Source organism: Pelodiscus sinensis, chromosome 14, assembly GCF_049634645.1.
Source record: "Pelodiscus sinensis isolate JC-2024 chromosome 14, ASM4963464v1, whole genome shotgun sequence".
NCBI lineage: Eukaryota > Metazoa > Chordata > Testudines > Trionychidae > Pelodiscus > Pelodiscus sinensis.
Genome location: NC_134724.1, coordinates 38,306,743 through 38,330,596, shown reverse-complemented (window position 1 = coordinate 38,330,596; position 23,854 = coordinate 38,306,743). Strand labels below are relative to the sequence as shown.

At 51.1% G+C, this 23,854-nt stretch overlaps 1 protein-coding gene and 1 long non-coding RNA gene across 14 annotated transcripts in view; one reads left to right on the top strand and one right to left on the bottom strand.

Annotated features, from left to right (window-relative positions):
- The first annotated feature begins 8,536 nt into the window (after positions 1 to 8,536).
- The window catches only part of LOC142818353 (uncharacterized), a 52,455-nt gene continuing 37,137 nt past the window's right edge, over positions 8,537 to 23,854 (top strand). The window contains exons 1-3 of one of the 7 annotated variants that reach the window (XR_012895831.1): positions 8,539 to 8,746; positions 9,795 to 9,998; positions 20,701 to 20,787. This is a non-coding gene — a long non-coding RNA (uncharacterized LOC142818353). Of the gene's footprint in view, positions 8,747 to 9,794; positions 9,999 to 13,162; positions 13,364 to 20,700; positions 20,788 to 23,854 lie in introns of those variants that run through there. The other 6 variants (XR_012895833.1, XR_012895832.1, XR_012895829.1 and 3 more) reach the window with 6 other exon arrangements.
- NEO1 (neogenin 1) overlaps positions 14,025 to 23,854 on the bottom strand; it is a 304,427-nt gene continuing 294,597 nt past the window's right edge. For all 7 annotated transcript variants that reach the window (XM_075897560.1, XM_075897561.1, XM_075897562.1 and 4 more), the window contains 4 exons: positions 21,070 to 21,228; positions 18,811 to 19,068; positions 18,236 to 18,372; positions 14,025 to 16,791 (listed from right to left, as the gene is read on the bottom strand). In XM_075897560.1, coding sequence (XP_075753675.1) covers positions 16,708 to 16,791; positions 18,236 to 18,372; positions 18,811 to 19,068; positions 21,070 to 21,228 — 638 coding nt within the window. In that variant the 3' untranslated portion in view covers positions 14,025 to 16,707. The remainder of the gene's footprint in view (positions 16,792 to 18,235; positions 18,373 to 18,810; positions 19,069 to 21,069; positions 21,229 to 23,854) is intronic.

Sequence of the window (23,854 nt, the reverse complement as noted above, 5' to 3'; positions counted from 1 at the left end):
GCATCCACACTGCCATGGGCGCTCTTGCACAAAAGCACAGCGCGCACATGGCAGTGTGGACATGTTCTTGCGCAAGAAGCCACCAGTGTAGACATAGCCTGGCTGTAACAACAGGTGACAACAGGCTGGCTTTGGCTCTGGACTGCTGCCTCTGGCGGTGCTCTGCCATGGAACTGGAGCCTGGGCTGTAGCTAGCACTTCGGGGAAAGAGGGAGCCAAGGAGTCACCTTGAAACGTGGGCAGGGTGAATGGCAGCAGCTAGCAATGTCCCGAAAGCCAGAGCAGAATTTCATAACAACCGCCAGATGGGGTCAGCCCAACGGTCCATCCAGCCCTGTCTGACAACAGTGGCCAGCGCCAGATGCCCCAGAGAGCATGAACAGAGCAGGGAATCATCCAGTGATCCCTCGCGGTCGCCCATTCCCAGCTTCTGGCAAGCAGAGGGTAAGGCCACCATCCCTGCCCATCCTGGCTGATGGCCCCAGCCTCCACAAACCTGTCTAGCTCTTTATTGCCTCTCCCAGAGAACTGGCTTCGGATGCACATTCGCTGCACTGGGCTGGAGGGAACGTGCTGTGAGCCAGGAGAGCCTCTTGCTGCAGGCCACAGATGGTGATGGTGGCCCTGGGAGTAGCTTGCCTGCATGGAGCCTCTGCTCTTGTCCCAGGCCTGATTTGAACTGGGTTTCCCATTCCCAGGGGCCCAGGTGCCTGGGTTTTGTTGTCCCCTGTTAACAAAGCCACACTGCGTGGCTACTCATCGCACATGCACAGGGAGTGGCCCAGGGAAGTGTTATGGGTTACAAACAGATGCCAAGTGTGTGGTGTTGCTTCTGGCAACTCACCGTGCTGGTTCCCACATGTACAGCCCTTCTGCTGTGCCTTGCTCCTGTACTCCCGCTGCAACAGCGGTGACCAGCAGCCGCCACTGCCGGCCTGTCCAACATTGAGAGCACCAGAATGGACTCAACCGTAATCCCACATCAGGTTAACACCTTGCTTCGCCCGCATTTGTCTGCAGGGCAGATGGATTGTTGGCTGCAAGATTACTGCCCTGTCTCCTTGGAGCTGCAGTAGGACCAGCTATAAACCACTATTCTGCTCCTGTCCAGGTGCTAGCAGCCCCCCCAGCTGAGCCTTTCTCCTCCTGAGTCTTTCCTGAGCTCCCTTGTGCCCCCAGCTGTGAGCTGCAGTTTCTCCTCTGTGTTCTGCCAACCTGAGCTAGGAGCACATGCATGGTCCAGTAAGAGCCAGGTGTGTGCCCTGTGGCCATCTGTTTTGAGGCACGAACAATACCTACCCCACTCCTTGGTGCTCATTCAGTTGTGTCGGGCTGACCCAGGCACGGCCATTGCTTGGCTTGCTTTCCTGTCGGTGTTACCATGTGGGCAGGAGGGTGTTAACAGTGGCGTCCCTCATGGGAGATTCATTTGCCAATCCCTGATACGGCAAATTAACTAGCACTGCTTGGTCACTTTCTTAATCCCCCACCGCCTGCTGCTATGGTAGCAACCAGGACCTCCCATATCAGGTCCCAGCTGCTTCTCCATCTCAGCCGGACTCTGTCAAATGCAGAGAGGCAGTCTGGGAAGCAACTGCTAAGCTCCTGGTATGCCCACACCTGTCCAGCCTCTCCCTGCTTGGCCCCTGGCATCAGCCAGCCTGAGACATGGACAGCCAGAGCCACCTCCCTGCTGGCCCCTCTTCTGTCAGTTCTTGCCTGGCTCCCATCTGCCAGGGTCATCCCTTCTCTGCCCAGATGTACTTGGGTCTGTGTGATCACTGGGGGACAGGCTGGGGATGCCTTGATTGTTCGACTAGCACTGCTGCTGCTGCAGCTGGCACATTCCCCTGGGAACAAACCCACGGCTGCGCTGGCGAGGGCTCCCGGTCAGCTCAGCGCTGGCCTGGGGCCTGACTGCAAGGCACTAGCTGTGCCCCAGAGGTTGGGGGAGTGCTTTCTTTCTTGGGAGGTGGAGGGAGGAGCTGAGGCCCCTTTTCTATGCTCCAATGCACCAGATCAGTGGGTCCCACCCTCAGCCATGGTAGGGGCCAGTGGTGCAAACACCAGCCAATGCTGTAGATTGACCCGCAGGTTTCTAGCAAACACATAGGGTTGGCTGGGTGCCCGATGGGTTTTCCTCCCTTCCCCCGAGGCAGTGGGTCCCTGTTGCAGGATGCCAGTGCACATGGAGCATGAAGGTAGGGTGCACGGCAGACCCTGTGCCCCTCTCTGGCTGGCATTTCAGCTGATCCCGAGCAACTGTCATGTACGTCTTTAAATGCAGAGGCATTGGATAAAAGCCCAGGAAACTCATCAATGTTAATGGGGGGTGCACTTTAACCACAGGTGCTAATGTATTTTCACCAGTGCTTGCTCTCAAACAGCTACACGGAGGCCAATCACATGAGCTCCCCTCCTGTTTCAAGCGCTGTGACGGCTGCGTGAACAGCTGGCTGTCAGGAATCAGGAGCCCGACATAAAAAATCGTGCGATTAAAAAAACCCTCCTGAGTGGGGTCAGTGTCTTTGCCTTCTGAGTGTTGAGCCCTGAACATGCTGCGGGTCACATGGCCCCGCTTGGCTTCCCAAGCACACGGGATAAAAACTTGGCTTTGTTTTTTTACAGCAGCAAGCTGAGCATCTCGGGCAATCCCGCGGCTGCAGGAGCAGGCTAAAGCCCAGCTGTTGGGAGGACTGTGACGCATGCAGGCTGCGTGGCAGCACTGAGGGGCGCTACAGCCCCTCCGATGTGAGACGAGGGTTTGGAGGGCGGACTAGGCCCTGTGCAAAGCCTGTGGTGCCACCGAGCACGAGGCAAGGGGCCTGGCCCAGCTCTTCAGAACATCCACACGTGGCCGGGTGCTGCTGTGCACATGGGGGGGACGGTCATTGGGGGGTGCAGTTGTGAGGGAACAGTGGCAATGCAAAGGGTTTAACCGACCTCCCTCCCCGTGCAGGGTTTCAGCCAAGAAGCAGGAGCAGTGAGGGTGGCGAGGAGCGGGCCCTGGCTAGCTCAGTGTCATGGTGCCAAGCGAGTGAAAGGCGCGAAAAAGTAAAGGCCCTAAAAGGACCAATTAGAGGCGAGGAACTGGGCTGAGCAAAAGGCTTCCTTTCAATGCTGGTTCCTTGAATAGTGCCTTCATTCTTGCCACCTCTGGCCAGCTGTGCTGCAGGGTCTAGGCCAGGGGTGGGAACCTAAGGCCTGCATGGATCTGGCCCTGAGGGTTGAGGCTCCCCTCCCCCCAGCATTGGCGAGCCCATGTCGGTGCTCCAGGCCCCCTGGGTCATCCCACTGTGGGGCTGGGGCACACAAAACCCAGGCTCTGGGGTGCAAAGGGAATGTGGGACGTGTCTGTCACCTCAGTCGGGGCCATGGCAGCGAGGGTTTGGTTTCTCACTGATGTGCGGCCCTGACTGAGTTTTCTGTGGCCCTGACCCCCAAAAAGGTGCCCAGTCCTGGGCTAGGCCTTCCCTTCCCTCCAGTGTAAAGGGGGAAGGGAGGAGCGCTAGGTGTTTCCTCCATGACCACCAGATGGAGCCCAGGCTCCTTGCATGCCAGGCCCCAGGTTCCATTAGGACGTGTCTGGCTGGTGAACCGGCTCCAGGCCCTGCCCTGAAGCAGCTTTCTGGGGCAGCCTGGATCATGGCCCAGCTGCCCTGCAGCCCCAGCAGGCTGCCCTGGTGCTGGGCCTGCTGCGCGCCATCCCCACGCGTGTCCGTGCGCAGCCGTGCGCTGCAGCTTGGCGCTCACGCAGCACACAGGAAAAGTGGGCGCCCCTGAGGAGGTGCAGTGTTGGTAGCCATGGCAACACAGCGGCGGGCGATAAGGAGCCCTTGCTTCTGGGCTAATGGCTGCTTGATGAGGGCTGATGAAACGCACGGCTGAGTGGCAGGACAATTAGCAGGTGACAGGCGCCTGGTCCAGCCTGTCACATCATCTTCCTTGGGCGTCTTAGAGCCGTCTCGCTCTCACCCCCCCAGGCTCCAGGGATGTGCCAACACGGCCCCTTTTGGGTCCCCGGCTCCCTGCATTCACGCCGCAGCCGCAGCCTCTCACAGCGGGAGCCTGGAGAAACGCCCACCGGCTCCCAGCTAGGGGCTCCCACCACGTGTCTCCTCCTCCACTACTGTGGTGGTTCGCAGGGGCCTGTGCCCCAGGACTGACTGCCAGCCAGTGGGGGTGGGCATGAGCATCCCCCTTCTGGGACCTGCTAGGACTGAAAGGGGCTGTGCACCTAACATCCTTGGGACCAACAGGCCGCGGTAAAAGGGATTTCCTGGCTGCTGGGATGTTCTGCATTCAGCGCTAAAACACAGAGCCTCCTGCCCCAAGCACAGGCCCCCACGGCGTGCGCTAAATAGGAATCCCCACTCTGTGTGAGCAGCCTATGATGTACTGCAGAGCAATTCCGACTCTGTCCAGTAGGGGGCAGTGGTGTCCCAACAGCACTACGTAGCCTGGTCCTGCTGCAGTCCGTCTTCCCTTCGCATTCACTGCATGTTTCCCCTTCTCCCAACAGCTTACTTGGCCAACCAGTGTAAAATGCAGCCCTGCTGCCACTGCCGTGCCAGTCAATTCGTTATCGCGGCCAGAGGCTCCGCCCCAAGGACCCCCACCCTTCCCTCCAGTCACACCTAGCCAGCTCCCCTGTCCCAGCAGCACCACCCCCTTGTCCAACAGGCTGCGGACGTTCCGCTCTAGGACTGGTTTGGACAGCTGGCCTGCAAGTCATGCCTCTCAGTGCCTGTGCCAGGCTGCAAAGGCATTTTTGCCCATTCAGCCTTTTCGTTTTACTGGATTGTTTGCCTCTGTGATGGTCTGTGATGCCAAAAGCTGATGGCACAGGACTAACACTAAGGGGTCATTGACTTTAAACACGCGATGCATGAGTGCTCACCAGAGGGCTGGGCTGGCAGAGAGGGGGACACGCTGTGATGCACTCACCTGGCAGGGGTTTCCGGTCACTTGGTGAGGCAGAACAACACAGCGCCTGACGGGGGGCAGGGAGGCTAAACGTTATAAACAGGGAGGAGCTGATTTAGTTGGGGCTTTGGCCAGAAAGCGAGCACGGCATCCCAGCATTGGGGTGGGGGGAGGTGCATGCACGGGCGGGAGTCCTTGGGCCCGATGAGCACGTGGGCGGCACTGCAGCGGGTGACACGTGTGTTGTAAATGCTCCGTGCACACTGATACGATGTGATTAATAACGGAGCAATGATGCAGGGGGTGATAACTGCTTCGCAGGGCAGGCCTGCCACCAGGGAGCCTAAACTGGACTGATGCGCAGGCCCAGCACTAGGCAAGGGTGTTCTGAAGCACAGGGTCAGTGCAGCACCCAAAGAAACTAGGCCCTGGCGGCAGGTGCCAGTTCTAAGCTCTGTGCCCCAAAAGTGGGGCAGCAGATGGACTTTGTTCAGGCTCTAGGGGCTTAAAACACCTCAGGCTCCAGTGCCCCAAGACTTAAACTCCCATCACAGCAGCCTGGTGGGAACATTATGACTTAAGCCACACAAAACTGCACCCCAAGCCTCCTGCTCTCGCCAGGCACTGTGTCCTCCTCCCCACCGCCCCGGACGTAGCCATGCAAAGCCATGCTCTGATGCAGCATGGGCTGACCTAGCTTTGCTCACAGACACATCTGCTCTCTCCCCACAGCTAAGTCACTGCTTGTTTGGCCTAGGCCAAGTCCAGGCCTTTGTATGCCACTGCACGGAGCAGTCGGACTATCCCTGATGGGGCACCTTATGGCCTCTTGGCTAGGTAGCTTTCAGCACCTACGGGGATGGGGGCCAGCTGGGTGACTCAGGTTGGTCCACATAGTGCAAAGAATTTCCCAAATCCTGCCAGGCCAGCCCCAGCTAGGCACTGGTGGGCGCAAGCACATGGCTTATTGCTGTGCTTCACTGTAGGGAGACTGGGCGCAACCCCGTGTGGGAGGGCAGGAAGCAATGTGTGGCTGGGAGGGGGAGCAGGCAGGCACAAGTTAGGCGCACCCCCACTACCTCATGCCACAGTCTCTGGTGACGGCCAGAAGATGCCCATTGCTGCCTCACGTCCCTTCAGCGGGGTTTGATCTCTGTCCACCCAGACTCTGGTGGCCAAGCAAATGCCCATAACCAGGGTCTAAGCCTGGGCTCCTCCTCTCCCAGCGGTACACCTGGCACTGGAAGTCCTGCCCAAGCAAGGAAGGCTCCAGCCAACCCCACCTCAGCCCGGACAGGTGCCTTGATGCCAGCTAGAGATACAGCCAGGTGTGGAGTTGCTGATCTGGCCCTGATCGCTGCGTGCTTCTGGGGGACTTCCAGTGGTGGTGTTGGTAGCCCGACTTAGTCACTCAGGCGCGCGAACCCCTGGCCCCACCTGCAAAGGAGGGAGAGGCTACAAGTGGTAAATGGTTTGTTCACTGACACTTTTTCGCTAGCGCCTTGAGCTTGCCCAGCTTGAGCGCAGCAGCAAAGCCCTGGGTGAGCAGCTCCTGTCATGCCGTGGCGAGTGGACAGCCTGTTAGTGTAAATGCAGCACTGGTGTCTGGCAGGCTCCCCAAGGAATAGGGGCTGGTGATTGCAGCGCCCTGAGCAAGTGAGACCTCGGTGCGTTACTCTGGGGAGCAGCTGCGCACACTCACAGCAAAAACATGAGCGTGTGGGCTGCTGGATTGCTCTGCCCCTAGCAGGGGAAATGGCCAGCCAGGGCTCTAGTCCTGCTGCCTGGTAAGTTGTCCCGGCAGCGGCTCAGCAGGCATTGTGCTGGGGCTCCTAGGCCACGTCTACACTGGCAGGTTCTTGCGCAAGAATGGCCATTCTTCCGCAGAGCGTCCACACTGTCCACACGCGCTTGTGCAAGAAGATTTACAGTAGAGTGTAGGAAGAGAGGGCTTCTTGCGCGAGAGCTATGCTCTTTTCTATCAAGTGTAAACTCTCTTGCACAAGAGGGCAGTGTGGACGCGTGGCAGGGGTTTCTTGCGCAAGAAAGCCAAATGGCCAAATGGCTTTCTTGTGCAAGAGCACGTCCACACTGCCATGGATGCTCTTGCGCAAAGCACATGGCCGTGTGGACGTGTTCTTGCGCAAGAACCCGCCAGTATAGACATAGCCCTGGAGTGAACTAGAGGCTAGCAGGCAGGCCTGGTGCTGACTGGCTGGGTGCCCTCAGTACAGTCACAATGGGGAATATTTCCTTGCCTCACAGGGCCTGGCCAAGGGATGTTAACTATCAGTTAATTATAGTTGATTAACTGCATGACTTCTTATTGGTTAGTTGACTATTCTATAGTCCCCGGGGTGGGGCTGGAAGCCAGTGCACTCTGGCCCCAGGAGCGGCCCGAGGCCATCTGCAGCAGTTGGTGCCCTAGGCAGAAGGCGCGATCGGCGCCCCAGCATGCACGGTCGTCAATGGCCATGACGTAATCACAGGACGCCCCTGTGCCCCGTGATGTCATCATGGGGCGCCTGGGCCGGCAGCACCCTAGGCAACTGCCTAGTTTGCCTAGGTTCACAGGCCTCCCCTGTCTGGCCCCACGCCCAGGAGTCCACGCCACTCTGTACTGCTGTCTCTGTATCAGAGGCAGCAGCATGAGGTGCCAGGTGGGCACTGGTCCATGACGGAAGACAATTTAAAAAACCAGCTCTCTTCACAGATCAGCTGCCTGTTATGTGCAGCTGCCTCCGATACAGAGGCAGCAGCATGGGGTGGCAGCAGCCCGTCTGGGGAGGCATAGTCTGAGCTCCCAGTCCTGGCACAAGCCAGAACTGAGCCAGGCTGCCTGCCTGGCTCATAATACACTTTAAATGCAGCCCCGCAGTGGGGGTAGGGCCTACACCCAGTTTCCCAATCACAGTCGGCCAGTCTGCTAAAAAATTGATTGGTGGGTGGCAGGCAGGGGAAGATGCATAGTCTGTAGCATTAACCTACAGGCTTTTCCTTATTGGTTCCTGGCGCATCCCTAGCCTGGCCTGCACCGCAGGAGCGCTGGGTCCTAGGCCTGCCTCGGCCAAAGCCCCTTGGCATGTCGGTGGAACGTGGCTAATGCTGCGGCCGGCGCGGCCCGTGGGGAGCAGCCAGCACCTCGCTGCACTGGGCCCAGCGCGCCAGAGCCCCGCCCTCCGCCCACGGGACACGCCGAGGGGGTGGGGGGCGCGCCAGGAGCAGCGTCCAGCCCCCCCCCGGCAAAGGCTGGAGCCAGGGGAGGGGGCTGTGGGAGGGGGCGAGGCTGAGCCCTGCCGGGGGGGGGGAATAACGCGCAGGCCCCGGGCCTAGGCAGAGCGGGGCCGTGGGGCAGGACTGGCCCGGGGGGGCGCTATGGGTCCGGCTGCCGGGCCTGGCGCTGCGGGGGGGGCACTGCACTCCGGGGGATGCCCTGAGAGAGGCAGCGCGCGGCTGGGGGGAGGGGGATTCCCGTCTCGCGCAGGCGGGCCCGGGCCTCGGGGCCTAGCGGTGCCCAGGCTGTTGCTATGGTAACGGCGGGGGGGGTCGCCTCACGTGCAGGAGCGCGAGGGGCCGAGCCTCGTGCCCATGGCAACGGCGGCGGGCGGCAGCGCGCAGGGACGTCCGCGGAGGCGCGTGCGGGAGGGGGCGGAGCGCAGAGACGAGAGGCCGCGGGCTGAGGGGAGGCCGTTGCCTCGGGCCTGGCTGGGCGCGGGGCCGGCGGGTTCCTCCGCTCGGGGGCGGCCCGGGACCGGCCCAGGCTGCGGAGACTCGCGCCGGGAGCCCCGGGGGAACCGCGCCCGGCCCGCAGCTGCGCCAGGTGAGGGCGGGGCGGGGCGGGGCGGGGCGGGGACACGGAAGGGGAGGAGGGGGGCCAGCAGAGCCGGGCCGGGGACACGCGGGGGGGGGGGCCAGCAGAGCCGGGCCGGGGACACGCGGGGGGGGGGGGGGCAGCAGAGCCGGGCCGGGGACACGCGGGGGGGGGGGGGGGCAGCAGAACCGGGCCGGGGACACGCGGGGGGGGGGGGGGGCAGCAGAACCGGGCCGGGGACACGCGGGGGGGGGGCCAGCAGAGCCGGGCCGGGGACACGCGGGGGGGGGGGGGCCAGCAGAGCCGGGCCGGGGACACGCGGGGGGGGGGGGGGCAGCAGAGCCGGGCCGGGGACACGCGGGGGGGGGGGGGGCCAGCAGAACCGGGCCGGGGACACGCGGGGGGGGGGGGGCCAGCAGAACCGGGCCGGGGACACGCGGGGGGGGGGGGGGGCCAGCAGAGCCGGGCCGGGGACACGCGGGGGGGGGGGGGGGCCAGCAGAGCCGGGCCGGGGACACGCGGGGGGGGGGGGGGGCCAGCAGAGCCGGGCCGGGGACACGCGGGGGGGGGGGGGGGGCCAGCAGAGCCGGGCCGGGGACACGCGGGGGGGGGGCAGCCGAGCCGGGCCGGGACACGCGGGGGGGGGGGCCAGCCGAGCCGGGCCGGGCCGGGGACACGCGGGGGGGGGGGGGGCAGCAGAGCCGGGCCTGGCCGCGGCGGGCGGTGCCGGGGGACGCAGACACTGGCTGCACGAACAGCTGCTCAGTGCCCCCCCCCCCCCCCAGATGCGTAGCGGGTCTCCTGGGCTGGGCCGGGGGGCTCCAAGGCAGGGTGGATGGTCCGGTGGCTCTGGCAACCCCCCAAGCAGCAGCCTGAACACAAAGTCCGCTTCTTACCATGTGCCAGCTTCGTCCTTCCCCCGTCCACCTGAGTTTCTGGTACTTGCCCACAGTATATTTTGTGCCATCTCAGAGTCAGGCCTTTCTCTTTAAAGCACAGTCACATGCCAGAGCTCTGCTGGTCCCCACCTGCATTCCTTATTTCAATTTTTTCCCAGCTGGAACAGCCACCCACATCCTCTGCAGCAAGCACTCTCTTCTCTTCAGAGCCCACTTCTGCCAGGACTCATCAGCTGCCTGCACCTCCACATTTCCTCCAGTTCTGGGAGCTGATTTTCAGAGGAGCAGCCACCTGCAGCTTTCCTTGACTTCCGTGGTATTTTGGGGTGCTCTTCAGGTGTGAAAATTAGACCCTTAGTTATGTAAGTACTTTGGTGGTTGCTCTCCGTAAAGCACTGCATCCATTTATAGTGTATACATGTTTACTCAGTCATGCCAGTGATCTGAAGACAAAAGGTTTCTCATGGGCCATGCAGGATAGTTTGATTTTGCACAGATAAAAACAGAGGCATTGTCTGCGTGGGAGGGTTAACTTAAATTTGGTTGTATACTTTAGTTAAACCAAGGCATCCCCATTACAATACTCTTATTTCAGTTTAAGGAGGCTTTTTGTGGTTTAGCTTAAACCTGTATGTAACTGATTTCAGATAACCCAAAAGAGCAGAAAAGAGCATCCCCACAGGACTTTGCACCATTTAACTAAACTAGTTAAAATTCATACTTTAGGCCTAACTGTAAAGTGAGAGAGGGAGCCAGTGTTGAATACACAAGTCAACCTGTAATGCCTAGGCATAATGGCCCTGGCCCTGACTAGAGCTCCTAGATCAGGTTTTCTTAAACTGTGTTCTGTGGCACACACCTGTGTGCTGAGAGAGAGTCAGAGGTGCACAGTGGAGAATAAGTTCAAAATGGCCACCCTTAAAGGGACAGCAACCCTTCCTCCCCCATGACCCTCCCAAAAAAAGGTAGAGGGGGGAAGTTAATAACTTTCCCTCTGCCCCCCCCCTTTTTTGGCTCAACAAAAAAAAAATCCTTGGTGTTCATTTAAAAAAAATATTTTTTGGTGTTCCTTGGTCTTAAAAAGTTTAAGAAACACTGTCCTACAAGTTACAATAATGCAGGTGGTAACTCATTAGATGGATGATCACATGCTGTTAGTTTTTCCAGTAATGATAGTACATTAAACTGAGCTATGAGTGGGTTTGGCTGCCCTCTGGCATGTATGCCTCATCACTGCCTCTCTGGGGGAGACAGTAGTGACCAACCTGAAAGATTCTTCTTGTGAGAAACTTAAAATCACCCTCCTTCCCTCGAAAAGAAGAGTCACTCCCCTTTATAAAATTTATATCAAGCTTATTTTAAGTTGCAAAGACAATACCATAAAGTTACCCGGAATAACAGTCTTTCCCTTTTTAAACTAAGCACAGTGTTCAGTCTTCTCTGTCTGGGTTTGGTGCAGATTATGCAGCATTCTTGGGCTGCTTGATAAATGTGCCATTATGCAAAAAGTACATTTCTTTGTAAACTTCTGTCTTATATACATCTAGGCTGTCTCTAGACTGGTCAGTTTTTCTGGAAAATCAGCCGCTTTTCTGGAAAAATTTGCCAGCTGTCTATACTGGCCGCTTGAATTTCCGCAAAAGCACTGACTTCCTACTGTAAGAAATCAGTGCTTCTTGTGGAAATACTATTCTGCTCCCATTCAGGCAAAAGTCCCTTTTGCGCAAAAGGGCCAGTGTAGACAGCTCAGATTTGTTTTCCGCAAAAAAGCCCCGATCGCAAAAATGGCGATCGGGGCTTTTTTGCGGAACAGAGCGTCTAGATTGGCACGGACGCTCTTCCACAAAAAGTGCTTTTGCAATCTAGACGCTCTGTTCCGAAAATGCTTTTAACGGAAAACTTTTCCATTAAAAGCATTTCTGGAAAATCATGCCAATCTAGACGCAGCCATAAAGTCCATGCTCAGCTGCCATACTGAAAGGAGCTCCCTGGAAACACACTGAAGCCTAATTCCCATCTAGTACCTCAACACATTGCCAAAGCTTAAGAGGAAATCATAACAACCGGGCTTTGTCAATGAACATTTGCAAGAAGAAATAAAGCACTTGGTCAGGGGTGGCCTTCAAAGGAAAAATTGCAGCTCCCACACCTGCTCTGATCTTTTATCCTTGTCTGGTCTGGGCACCGCTTGTGGCAGCAAGATCTGAGGCTGATGGAAGCCCGCTTGGATCACATGCAGCTCTTAAAGGGACAGTTTTGGGTTTTTTGGTTCAACTTCTTTCCCTTGGCTCTATCCACCACTATTTTGGCTCTGTTTGTAATGAGTTGGCCACCCCTGCACTTGGTGTTCTTGGAGTCCTAAGGGCCCCTAGAGAAAGCAGGCAGGCTGCCTGGGTGTCTGACTGCCCATATTTGTGCTGAACAGTACTAGGAAGGGAATGGTGGAGTATATGCAAGATAATTTTGTCTGGACTAGGGAGAGCTTCTCAAAGTCTGCCCAAGCTAGTGCATAAGGGTATATCTGCACAGCACACAGCAGCAAGCCTGGAAGCCCAGGATAACAGACTCAGCTCACACTACAGGGCTAAAAGCAGTTGCATTAGACCAGGGCCGAGCATTTTTTTGATGGGGGCCACTCCAAGATTTTGGAAACTGGTTGAGGGCTGCACTCTTCCAGGATATTAATGGAGGAATTCTGGGCTCTGGGATGGAAGTTGGGTGCAGAAGGGAGCTTGGGGTAAGGGATTGGGGTGCAGAAGGGAGCTTGGGTGAAGGAGGCAGTTGTGACGTAGGGAAGGGGACTGGGATGCAGGGTTTTGGAATGTGACCTAGGTTAGGAAGGGATTGTGATTGGGGCAGGAGATTAGGGTGCAGGAAGGGGCAGAGGATTTAGGTATGTGGAAAGGAGGGGCTGGGGTGCCAGTGTCAGGCTCTGACTGGGAGGCACTTACCAGCAGAAGCCTGAGGCATATGATCTGCTGCAGGCTGCTCCATGTGGCTCCACTCTGGGCATGAGGGGGCAAGGAGGGAGGGAGAAGGCTTCCTACACTGTCCTGTTGGCTGGAAACAGAGATTGGCCAATGGGTGGGAGTAACATGAAAATTCGCCCCCCCCCCCCCCCCGCCGGGAGTAGAAAACAGCTGGCTTTTTAAAGTGTGAGCTGTTCTCTGCCTAGGGCTTCCAGCAAGGCAGCTGCAGGCTGGATCCAGCTCACTGGCAGCCTCTTGCCCACCCCTGTAGTAGACAGTGCCATTAGATTGTGGCCTGGACAGTGAAGCCCCTCCCACTCCCTAGGCTGCAATGCCCATACTGCTACTTTAGTGTCCAAGCATGGGCTACATAGAGGTATCTTAAGAGAACCAGGTTTGAAGTAAGTGTGAAAATGGGACATGGCTATTGTCCCAGGCCGGCCATCCTTTGGGCTTGTAGATTGCATTCGGGGAAGGGAGCCAGGAGGGCTGGGTTCTTGTGCCAGGCAAGTAGCTGGATGCCAGGGTTGAAAAGTAACTTCTCTCTTTCTGATCAGGAAAACCTCACATTGTAAAGCACCTTGACATCTACAGATACCAGCTCCTACGTGCAGAGCACTAGAATTCTGTTCTTCTGTGGATTTGAGTTTACTGTTTCAAGAACACTTTCTATAGAATACTTAATTGCTTTGAAATACAGGTTGAACCTCTCATATCTGGGACTCTGTGGTGCGGCAGGACTACAGAAGTTGCTAACCCAGAGCTCCCTGGCCACAGAGGCTGAGAGCATCTGGTTGGTGGCAGCCCACAGAACCAATGACCTGGGGGTAGAGAGCCCTAGGAGAGACTGCTGCTCCATGGGGAAAGAGCCAGGCAGCTTGGGGCAGGGAACCCCGGGAGTAGTAGCTGTCCTGCACAGGAGCAGGGAACCACAGGAGCAGCTGCCACTCTGCACAGAACAGGAAGCAAAGGCCCGCTAGCAGGATGGGGGCAGCAGAACCAGGCAGGTGGCCAGAGGACGTCAGGTCTCTAGGTTCTCCTGTGGCAGCAGCCAGGAGGGAAGCCATGGGAGAGCCCAGACACCCCCTGGTCTGACTTCCCCAGGTCCCGAGGGTGCTGGACCACAGAGATTCAGACTGTAATTTCATTAGGGGGCAAGTTTGTTGGAAGAGGAGATTGATGCTGGTGAGTTTCTGAAATGTAGGGGAGTTAACTGCAAATTGGAGAAACACACCCCACTGTTAGTAACTTGCTGCTTCTGCCTTTCTCTGTGTAACCTCACACCACTATGCTGCTCCACCCATTTAACCCAAAAGGACAAACAAGTGTAAGTAACATTCAATCCTGGGTCACCCAAAAGTTAAAAATAGCAGGCACAGGCATGAACAAAAGGGAACAAACTCTCCAAGCAGACCAGAATTTGATTGGATTAAAAAAGTGTATTGGATATCCAATACTAAATAATAAACATGAAGTTATTAAAAAAGCCATAGAGTATACAGCAAATACTACAGAAAAGCCAAAAAAAGGGGGGAGGGGAGAAAATGGTACAGAAAGGTTGAATTCTACAGCAGTCCTCAAAATTCTCCTACATCAGAATAAAAGCCATAGACAGGGCTGGTTTGTTTTTTCCCCAAATGCTTCTGAAGGAAGCTGCCATTTAACAGCCTATGACACTACAAGATACACAATGTTCCAAATTCAAAAGCACAGGATATGTAAGAAACTGTAGCATTAAAACATGAAAAAGTGCAATACAGATTGTACAGTGACTTGATTTTTAGTTTAACCTTAAAAAACCCAACCTTGAACAGTTGTTTTATCAATAAAAATACTAGCCCCATCCCAAATTCAGTGACAATATTAACATTCCCCGTGTTTTACATAAGTAATATTCACAAAGACCCAACAGCTAAGAATACTGAGTACACATGATGGTATTTCTTTGGGTATAGGTCAGAGGAAAACACGCACAACATGTCAGAAGCAACATGTGCATCCAAGTGTGTGTGTTTTGTTAATTAAATACAAGTTCTGTATCTTATTTTGCCCTGAATTGTATTGCCATAACAGCTGAACATCTATTTTCAGTGTGGCCCAGGGTGCTCAAATGTTACACTTTTCCCCAAACCCTCTCCACCCCCCAAATAATAAATAATACCAGCAAATCTGCTGGGAATGGCAACACACAAGGAGTCCAAGAAAAGAAAGGAAGTCAAATCTCAATTAAGTTGCAGCCAATTTCCAGGATGATTCATTGCTTTCTTTCTCAGTGTCAGGAACCAGACCACTGGCCTAGAGAGTCATCTTTTAATCCAAATGGACAAGAAAAAGAAAATACAGACTTATTGCTTTATTATTATATAAATCCTAATGTTTTCTGCTCAGTGTTCTGAGAGGCACAAGAGACTCCCAGCCTATTAACCACCTGCTTTGGCAGAGTAGATTTTCCATATCAAGCCATCAGTAAATTCTGGTTTTATTTTCTTCCTAACAAAGTGTATATCTTGAGTTCCAAGGAAAGCGGAGATTTCATCTCCTTAGGCCAGTTACCATTCCTACAGCACGTTGGAAAAAGACAACACTTCAGTTGTCCTTGTTTTCCTCCTGCAGGAATTCCCTTTTAACTTCCCTCCCCCTCCTAGAGAGATGTGAGAGCAGCACCTGAGACATTAATACTGATTTTTATATGGTTTTCAATGTGTAAAAATACATTTTGCCTCAATTGCAGTTGAACATTTAAAATTCTTTTCAAAGCACTGTTTAAATGGTCTGGGATAGAAAAATTACACTGGGGTGGATTTAGCTGAAAGAGCTGCTGGCTGGGGTTTATATAGTGGAAAGATCGCATTAGTGGAGTTTGATTGTTTCCAAAGGCATGCTATTGGATTACAACCCCTCCACAGTTCTCTGCTTCAGGATATGCCAGTACTTAAACCCTAGATTTAAGTATCATAGCAGCGGATAAGTGTTGTGCAAACTGTTTGCTGCATGTCCTAAGAGCTGAAATAATGCTCAATTTGCACTTAATTGTTAATATCTGTAGGATCTTTAAAATGATAGCTAACAATAAATCCAAGCACTGTTGCCAAAATAAGGTATGATGTATCTGTACATAAGAATCCTACTGTACAAGAGGAACTTTTAAAAAATGGTTCTAAAAGACTCGCACTGCAATTTAATAACCAGAGACACTGTATGATTAAGTTACAAGAAAGGACATAACAGAAGATGCTTTCATTTTCTTCAGTCTTTTAGTGAACATATGAAGACTGGAAAACGACAATAAGGAAACCTCCTACTAGCCCATGGCTCCCCTCCCCCTTTTTTCCCCAATCAAAATATTGAAACTGCACAAAAAGCGACAAACAAGTCTTTCAGTGTTACATTTCAATTCAAACAGATTTGTAATCTCACAGTGATGAGAGGAGAAAGTCAGGCTTTTAATAATTATAATATAAAAATAATATAAGAGCTTACAAATAGCAATGCAGCATCCCAAATGGCCATGGATTAACTGCTGGAAGGAGATGTAATTATATGCAGAATAAAAACAAAACAGAATACCCACATTGGCAATGAACTTCCATACACAATAGAACAAGCAGTCAAACGTCAGTCTAGGTTGGGGAAAACAACAACAGTTTTCTTTTTTTCAGATTACACAATTTTTTTTCCTTTTTATAAAAAAAGATAAAATAAAATAAAAACACACAAAATTGTACATAAATGCGAATGTCCAACACTGAAAAGGCAGGGCAATCACACCACTGAGACAAAACCTGACCAGAAAAAGAATGCAGAGTCCATCTGCTTTTTCCCCCTCTTGTCTGGACACTAGATTTCACCTGATGTGTCCCCATCCTGCATGGATTCAGCAGGCAAACAGACTTCAGCCTGGCAATGACTTTGTTTCTGGACGACAAGGAGAAAAGTCATATTTTTTAACCAACATTAGCATTAATGCACCAGTTGTTTTGTTTGCTTTCTATGTCTGCTCTCCTGTGCTATCCCTTTCTTTCGCTGTACAATTCCTTGTGGTCCAAGGCAGAGTTCCAAGACTTATGTAACTTGATTTGGAGTCATGTCCTGGTGAAGGTGTTCATGCTGTCGTGATGGCATTAAGGTCCTTCATTAGTCCTTCCAGGTGGGCCATCTCTTTGGTCAGCTCATCCGGTTCATAGTTCTGCAGGAGATTTAAGAGGATTACTGGACAAGATGAGCAGTGTTCTTTAAGGAAGAGTGGGAGGAGGAATAATGATCAATGACTCTGGTATACTGTAGGACTCTAAATTATGTAATGGCAAAGCCAAGTTTTGATGGTTATGTGAATGCACAAATTGAAATCACCAACCATTTTTCAACTGCCATAATTTTGCAAAATCGATGAAAGAAATATGAGTGTGCAGCAGAATCAGGCATGCAAACAAACCACAGCAAAACATACAGAAATCAAACCAAAAAGGGTGAATTATTGGCCCACAGAATGTGGTAAAGAAAAAAGAAAAAAAAAACAGGGAAAGTGGGAAAAGACGAAAAAAACAGAAATTTCAAAGGAAACATTTTCTGCCCCCACAGCACTATAGTAGCACATCAGAGCTACTGATTTGCAGCAGTGCAATGGTAGCTTCAGCTACAAAGTGTTTTTTGCTTACATTTTCAAAGGCAGGTGCCTTCAGTTGACTGGTCATGTACACACAACAAGGAGCCTGATTTCCAATTAGGCAGAGCACTCTGAGTCCCCCCAGCTTCCATGGGAGCATGGGGAGCTCCACATTTTTGAAAATCAAACCATTTCATTCAGGTGGTTAAATATGGAGATAGTCAAATCTCCTTTTGTCACCTTCACTGTTCATCCTTGGGCTGTGCCCTGGTTGTGCTGTGAGAGATGACAGCTCTGGGATTTCTAGTAGCAGGGCAATCCAGGAACAGCCTTCTAGCCCAACAAAGGTAGGGAAATGAAATGCCAGCAAGGGCAAGGTCACAGCATGTGAAGCAGGAGGGACTTTCCAGGACAGCAGAGAACTCTCGCTGGAGCCTCCGGCTCTGCTCAGTAATTCTTTGGCACTTAGAGGAGTCTATTCCAGCTCCTCTTTACCCTCCTCCTCTTCATCCAGATAGGAGAGGGGAACACAGAAGCTTGGCAACTCTTCCTCAGGTAACTGTCTAGGAGAACCTCGCTCTCCCACATTCATGTTACAGGGTTGTTAACATGAGGTTCTGCTGCTTTGGGTAAAGTGTCAGTCTCGACTCAGAGAGGGATTAGTGCACATTCAGGCAGAAGCACAGTGACAGAGCATTACAAGAGACTGGGCTCCCAACAACCACTATTAGGCCTCAACTCTCAGCAATAAGCCCTTATCTTCTCCACAAAACATACAGGGAGTTTCAGAGGCAAAAAGGACAATTCCGGGCCCAACTCCTACTGAGTGCCAATGGGAGTTCTTGTCTGGTCCAGCTAGGCGCTTACACCCGAATTCCTGACCTGGGCACATAACTGCCCTTCAGGCCTGTGAAATCAACTCCTCCCCCCCTCCCAGCCCTGCTTATGGTAAGCATTTCTCCCTTGCGCTCTGCGGGTGTCCAGAGAGGGGTGTCATGCTCTGGTAAGTGCTGCCAAGGAAGCTTACACTTTCTGAGTCCTCAAGCATCCTGGTGGTCTCTGGAACGTCGGGGGCGCTGGGTACTACCACTGGCATAGGTGGTCGAGTTCTCCCTAAAGTCCCGATAGACGCAGTCTTCACCGAGTGAACTGGATGGTTCGAAGCTGAGAACAAAAAGGTGACCTGCTCTTAGCGGTGGTGTCTCTGGCCAGCCGGAGAAAGCGTTTCAGTCTGCTAGGGCTCAGTGTGGGAATGCCAGCGGCATTTTCACAGTGCAAAGAATGCTCTTGAACTGGCCAGACCAAAGGGGTCTATCAGAATATAGCTGGTTTCCAGCAGATAAGAGCTACTGCTTGAAACAAATATCCCAATGGATTATCCAAATACCTGAAGTTTACTGCTGCCCTTGAAAACTAAATACATGAAATTCAGTCCAGTCTGATCTCTTGCTGCCACTCAACTCGATACTTGTATATCAGGTACAGTCTTTCCCTCTTGATTCCCTTCCTCTCCCTCCACTGACAGCCCCTCTATTCTTCACTCTATTCTCCTCCACAGGTGATTCTCAGAGCTATACCATGTCATGTTCCTCACCCGCTCACCTTGCTGTGACAGTAACGGTGTGCTTGGCAACGCAGGATCATATGTTGAACCTGTGGCTGGAACTGCTGGCACTGCAAAACTCTTCAGAGGGTGAGAGGGACGGACGTGGGCAGTAGGGAGACTTTGGCCTGAATCCTCCTCCTGTGCATTGGCCAGATAAGATACTGCAGCACTTTCTGGATCTTGATGGTCAGCACAGCATGTCTGAGATGAGGAAGCTGGCATGGTGTCTGTGCTTGGTGTATTCCGCACAGATTCTACAATGGGAAAATAAAAATGGGGCTTTATTTTTCCAATGGATGTTTTCCCTCTTTTAAGCTAGGCTCTTAAATATTTCCTTGTGCAGTGTCCCAATATCCTCATGGGACCAAAGCAGGAGTCTACCAATTGCTTTTCCTTAATTATGTGGTTAAAGCTAGGGAACTAATTCATTCATCAATCTCCTGAGCACCTCACATCCAGTACAATGTAACTGCCCTGTTTTAAGAAGCAAGTCCATAAAAATTCTACAAGGCTAACGAAAAATTCCAAGCGAATCAAAATCCCACCCATCCCATGACATAGCAAGCATAAGTACCAAAAGAGCCCACAGCTGATAAGATGTTTTGTTGTCCTGCTATAATAGGTGCTACAGTTTCTGCTGCTTATTTTCAGGTAAATAAGAAACACAAGGGGAAAACAAAATCAGATACAGATTTGGTCTATGACATTGATCTACCAATAGCATGTCTCAAATCTTAGTATTTAAAAAGGCTTATCCCTCTCATTTCTATAAGTGACCTCTTCACACTTGCTCTAACTTTACCTGTGTACATTTAAATTCTCCTGTCTTTTTTCCTATGTTGCTGTGCCTTAACAAGATGCAGCAATTAAGATACAATATGCCAAGCAGTGGTCAGTTGGATAGTAGAAGAGATCATTTTAATTTATATCTCCAAAGGGAAAGTGTTATCCATGGCTTGATACTGGGCTGATAAGTCACCATGATATTCGGCATCAGCAGAGCTTTTGCTTAAGAAAAACAGCATGTGATACATGTCTTAATTCCAATTTGAGACTAGAACATTCCACAACTTTATAGATAACAAAAATATCTATGTGGTTTTATATGGCACATCATTGCAATATATAGATGAAAACCAAAATCTAAGAGGTCACAAAGGCAAGGCAGTGCAAGAGAATTCTGCATTTATCTGATACACTCTGCATACAAGAAAGTATCTTGATTGCAAGAGCTGCTACTTTCATAATAATTTGAACAGTACAAAAAGATCTGTACCTTCTGCTACAACACAATCCTTCATCTATATATTAGCATCCTTGTGAGTTATCTGAAGCTTTCCCTATGAACTGAGACATTCCAGAAAACAGTACAAGTTTCACTGTTGCCTATAGAACCCTCTTAGGATTCAGAACCTAACAACAGACTAGAGGCACTGCAATGCATTCACTGTATCCTAAGAAGTTAAAACTATTTGTGATTCCTACAACACACACAGCAATGCTGCCTAGATTATTTCTCATAGCACTGGCTGTTTTCATGGGAATAGTGCAAGAATTGTGCTTGCACATCACTGTGTCTCAAACTTAACATTCTGTAGGAAAGATCGAGATTTTTCTTGCTGTTTCAACACAACCAACCAAAAAAGGTATTCTACGTATGCTCAAATTAAAATGCATAGTGGATGTTTCAGATTCTCTAAATGCTAAAAAAGGACACTATCGGATATCTTAGGTTCAACATTAAACCCATGGAAATTCAGATGACTGGGGCAAAATCTTCATAAATAACAAGGGGGTTTTGTTCATTCTTAACTCATCACACTCCATCACTGAGAAATCAGAATTAAGTTGATAATTATTCTGTTCCATTCCTTGGTCTTCTGTAGGAATGAATGAACAAGCCAACCCTACTCCCAGAGATGGGCTCTCAGTGTTGAACTGGTTATATAAAGCACATTTTTCACCATGATGAGGTATGATGCAAGTTAAGTTGCAGCTGTCAGACATAAAGCAAATGTGTTAAATTTTAGTTTCATTCAAAACAAGGAGACTCACTGTCTAACACATGGAAAAGGAAAAATACCAGCAGGCGTAGGTCTGTTATTTTCCTCACTTTTACAGAGACAAAAAGAACAATGTAGACTGATCAAACCACTCAAGGTAACTTGAGGATTTTCCTTGGAACTTTGCTGTCCAGATCCGTTGTGTAATTAGTTCCCTTTTAAATGAATGTTCCCTGGTCATTCATCTCTCACCTGTGGAATTGGCCCTGTCTGAATGGGACATGGAGGTGCCAGTCGGCCAAGGGTTGACCTGATGATGGAGATAGCTGCGAGTTGGAGAAGCGAGGCTGCCAGAGTGGAAATGGTGGTGAGGGTTATCGAGTGAATGGATGGGATGGGCGCTAATCACAGCTGTGAATGAACACAAGACAGAAAACATGTTTAACATACAGACAAGCATGCACCCCTACAGAAATGCACTGCATCCCTCACTTCTCCTCAGAGGCACAGTAACAAGGTAGCCAGCCAGCCATTGGCTTCAAATCCCCATTCTACCCCTTACTACACACCCAGACAGACAACCCCCGCCAGACATCAGCCTTCTATTTTTTCTTATGCTGAAAGAGCACACCCCTCCTGGACACATGCTGAGTGCCCTTTTGAGAAGTGAGAGCTTTTAGAGCTTTCCTGTGTGATGCTGAGCTGTGAATGTCATATCCAAGAAGTGGAATGTAAATGTGGACTCAAACTGTGAAAGCCATTTCAGTCTAAGGGAATCTGATTCCCAACAAGCATGATCAGGTAGTATGGAACCTTGGTGAATTAAATAATGCTAGCCAGCACAGAGAGACAAGATTTACTCATGCCTTCTGCTCCAAACCAGCAGAATTCTCATCTATTGCACTTTTCTGTCTGCTGAAGGGGCATGAATACTTTTAAGTTCTCAAGAGAGCAGCATTGTCTTACATTCTCCCCAGCTTGTGGCAGTGACATTAACAGCAAAGCAAGACTGCATGTTCACATTATGCTCCACAAACTGGAGGGCTTGGTTCTTATGCTAGACTAAAACACTGGATTACTCAAGAAATGGGCCAAAAGAAAGTTGGAAGGATATGCTGAAGGTCAGGGCTCATTGCTAGCATCATAATTAAAGAATGATAAAACTGCAGTCAGTTACTTACCCAATCTGAAGTTGTCCAGAGCTACTTCCTCAAACTCCCATTAGGAGTCACATACCATGTGAATCCAGAATATTTTTAAGTGGCTAGTACAGGTAGGGGCTACAGCCTCACCACATGCAAATTTGCACACAAAGTATGGTTACAAGGAATGAAATGCATGCTCCCTCCATTCCTATACACCTGTCTGGAGAACAATCTCTGAGGTAGAGAGTGTGTGAATTTGGGAAGGCAATAAGTCCAGAGATCGGTAGCTGCAAGGAATAACCAACCCCTCTTCTCATGAAAACACCTCTGCAGATTCCAAATTCTTGGACTTTAAGTAGCAGTATTAGCCTGTCCAGAGGACTGGCCAAGGAGAGTCCATGGAACATTCACCTGATCTACATTTTGAATGAATGGTGAGTGGATTCTGGGGGGAGAGAGAGAGTGAGAGTGTGAGTGTGAGTGTATGTATATCAAGCTCCATGTTACCATTCAACAAATCACAGAGCTGTTTTGTGTTAAATTGTGCAGGGGGAGGTAGAAGCTCTCATATAATCCTGTTGGAATGAAACCTGAGACTGTTAGCTAGAGCCACACTGGAGAGGAGCAAGCAGAACAGACAAACCAATCCCCTTCAAAAGCTTCTGCCTCAAGTCTGATTCTCTTAGAATTCTCTCCAAAGGCTAGATAGTTTGGATTAACTGCAGAAGGGCCAAATTCCATCAAGGCAACTTGAATGGCTAAAACCCATCTTCATGTCTAGCGAATGAAGTAATCCCCTGCTCTCGGTGAACCATACAATTGAAAAAACTGTCAATGAAAGTGAAGAGTGACAGTACAAAACACCATAAATCAGATGTCTCTCTTGGTAAGAACTTCAGACAGAGTCATAAACTCACTTTGTCTTACAAGGAATAGAACCCAGGGGGGACAAACCACAAGAGTGTGGGGCTCTTGCATGTAGCTGACTGAGATTATAGCAATCACAAAACCCACAGGGCATCTTATGTCATCAAACTGGGAATCACAGACTATCACTATAAATTGTAGTTATTTCAATTTGTAGAAAAAAGCTCCCAATCTACCACTCTTGGCACTTTCGCAATAACAAACACACGTCAAAAATGATACATTATAAAATAGATGGGGCACAAACAAACCTCTTCCAATTAACAACAATCAAAAGCCTTTCAACACCATACACCTTCCATGGCACTCCTTTCCCAAATACCTGAGGGGGCAAAATGGGCTTGCAATGTTTCTGAGGTTTAACAAATACAGAATTGGTAATCAAGTGGAGAATGAGTTCCACAGCAAGGGGCAATCCTGATAGCAATCACTGAGTTAAGGGCAGATGATTATACCTAGCTCTCATAGGGGAGCAACTATCACTGGTGATAACCTCTTAAAACACGCTTGGGACAAAGCAGAGATTGGATGGAAGCAATCAGTATTGGAAGTGATCCTGGTTCACTATGCAAGAAAGAAACCTCTTGTGAGAAGGTAAAATGCAATGTGAAAATATGTACAGGAAGATCAAAGGCCACAAACCAATCCCTGGAATCTAATGACACAATTATAGCTGTGAGAGTCACCATCTTGAACTTATACGATATCACAAAAGTGTGTAGGAATCTGAAATCTGCTATTGGTCTCCATCCTCTTATTTTTAGAGACAAAAAAGTATTTGGAACATAATCCCTTCCCCCATGTGGTGGACTAGAGCTGTATCTATGCCCCTATCTGTAGAACAGAGGTGATTTCTTGTCCCATGTTCTTTTCAGCAATGAGATGGATCCCTGAAAAGGTATGGAGAAGAGGGGTGGTTATAGAGGTAACCTGATTTTACAACTTTTATGACCCAATTGTTGGAT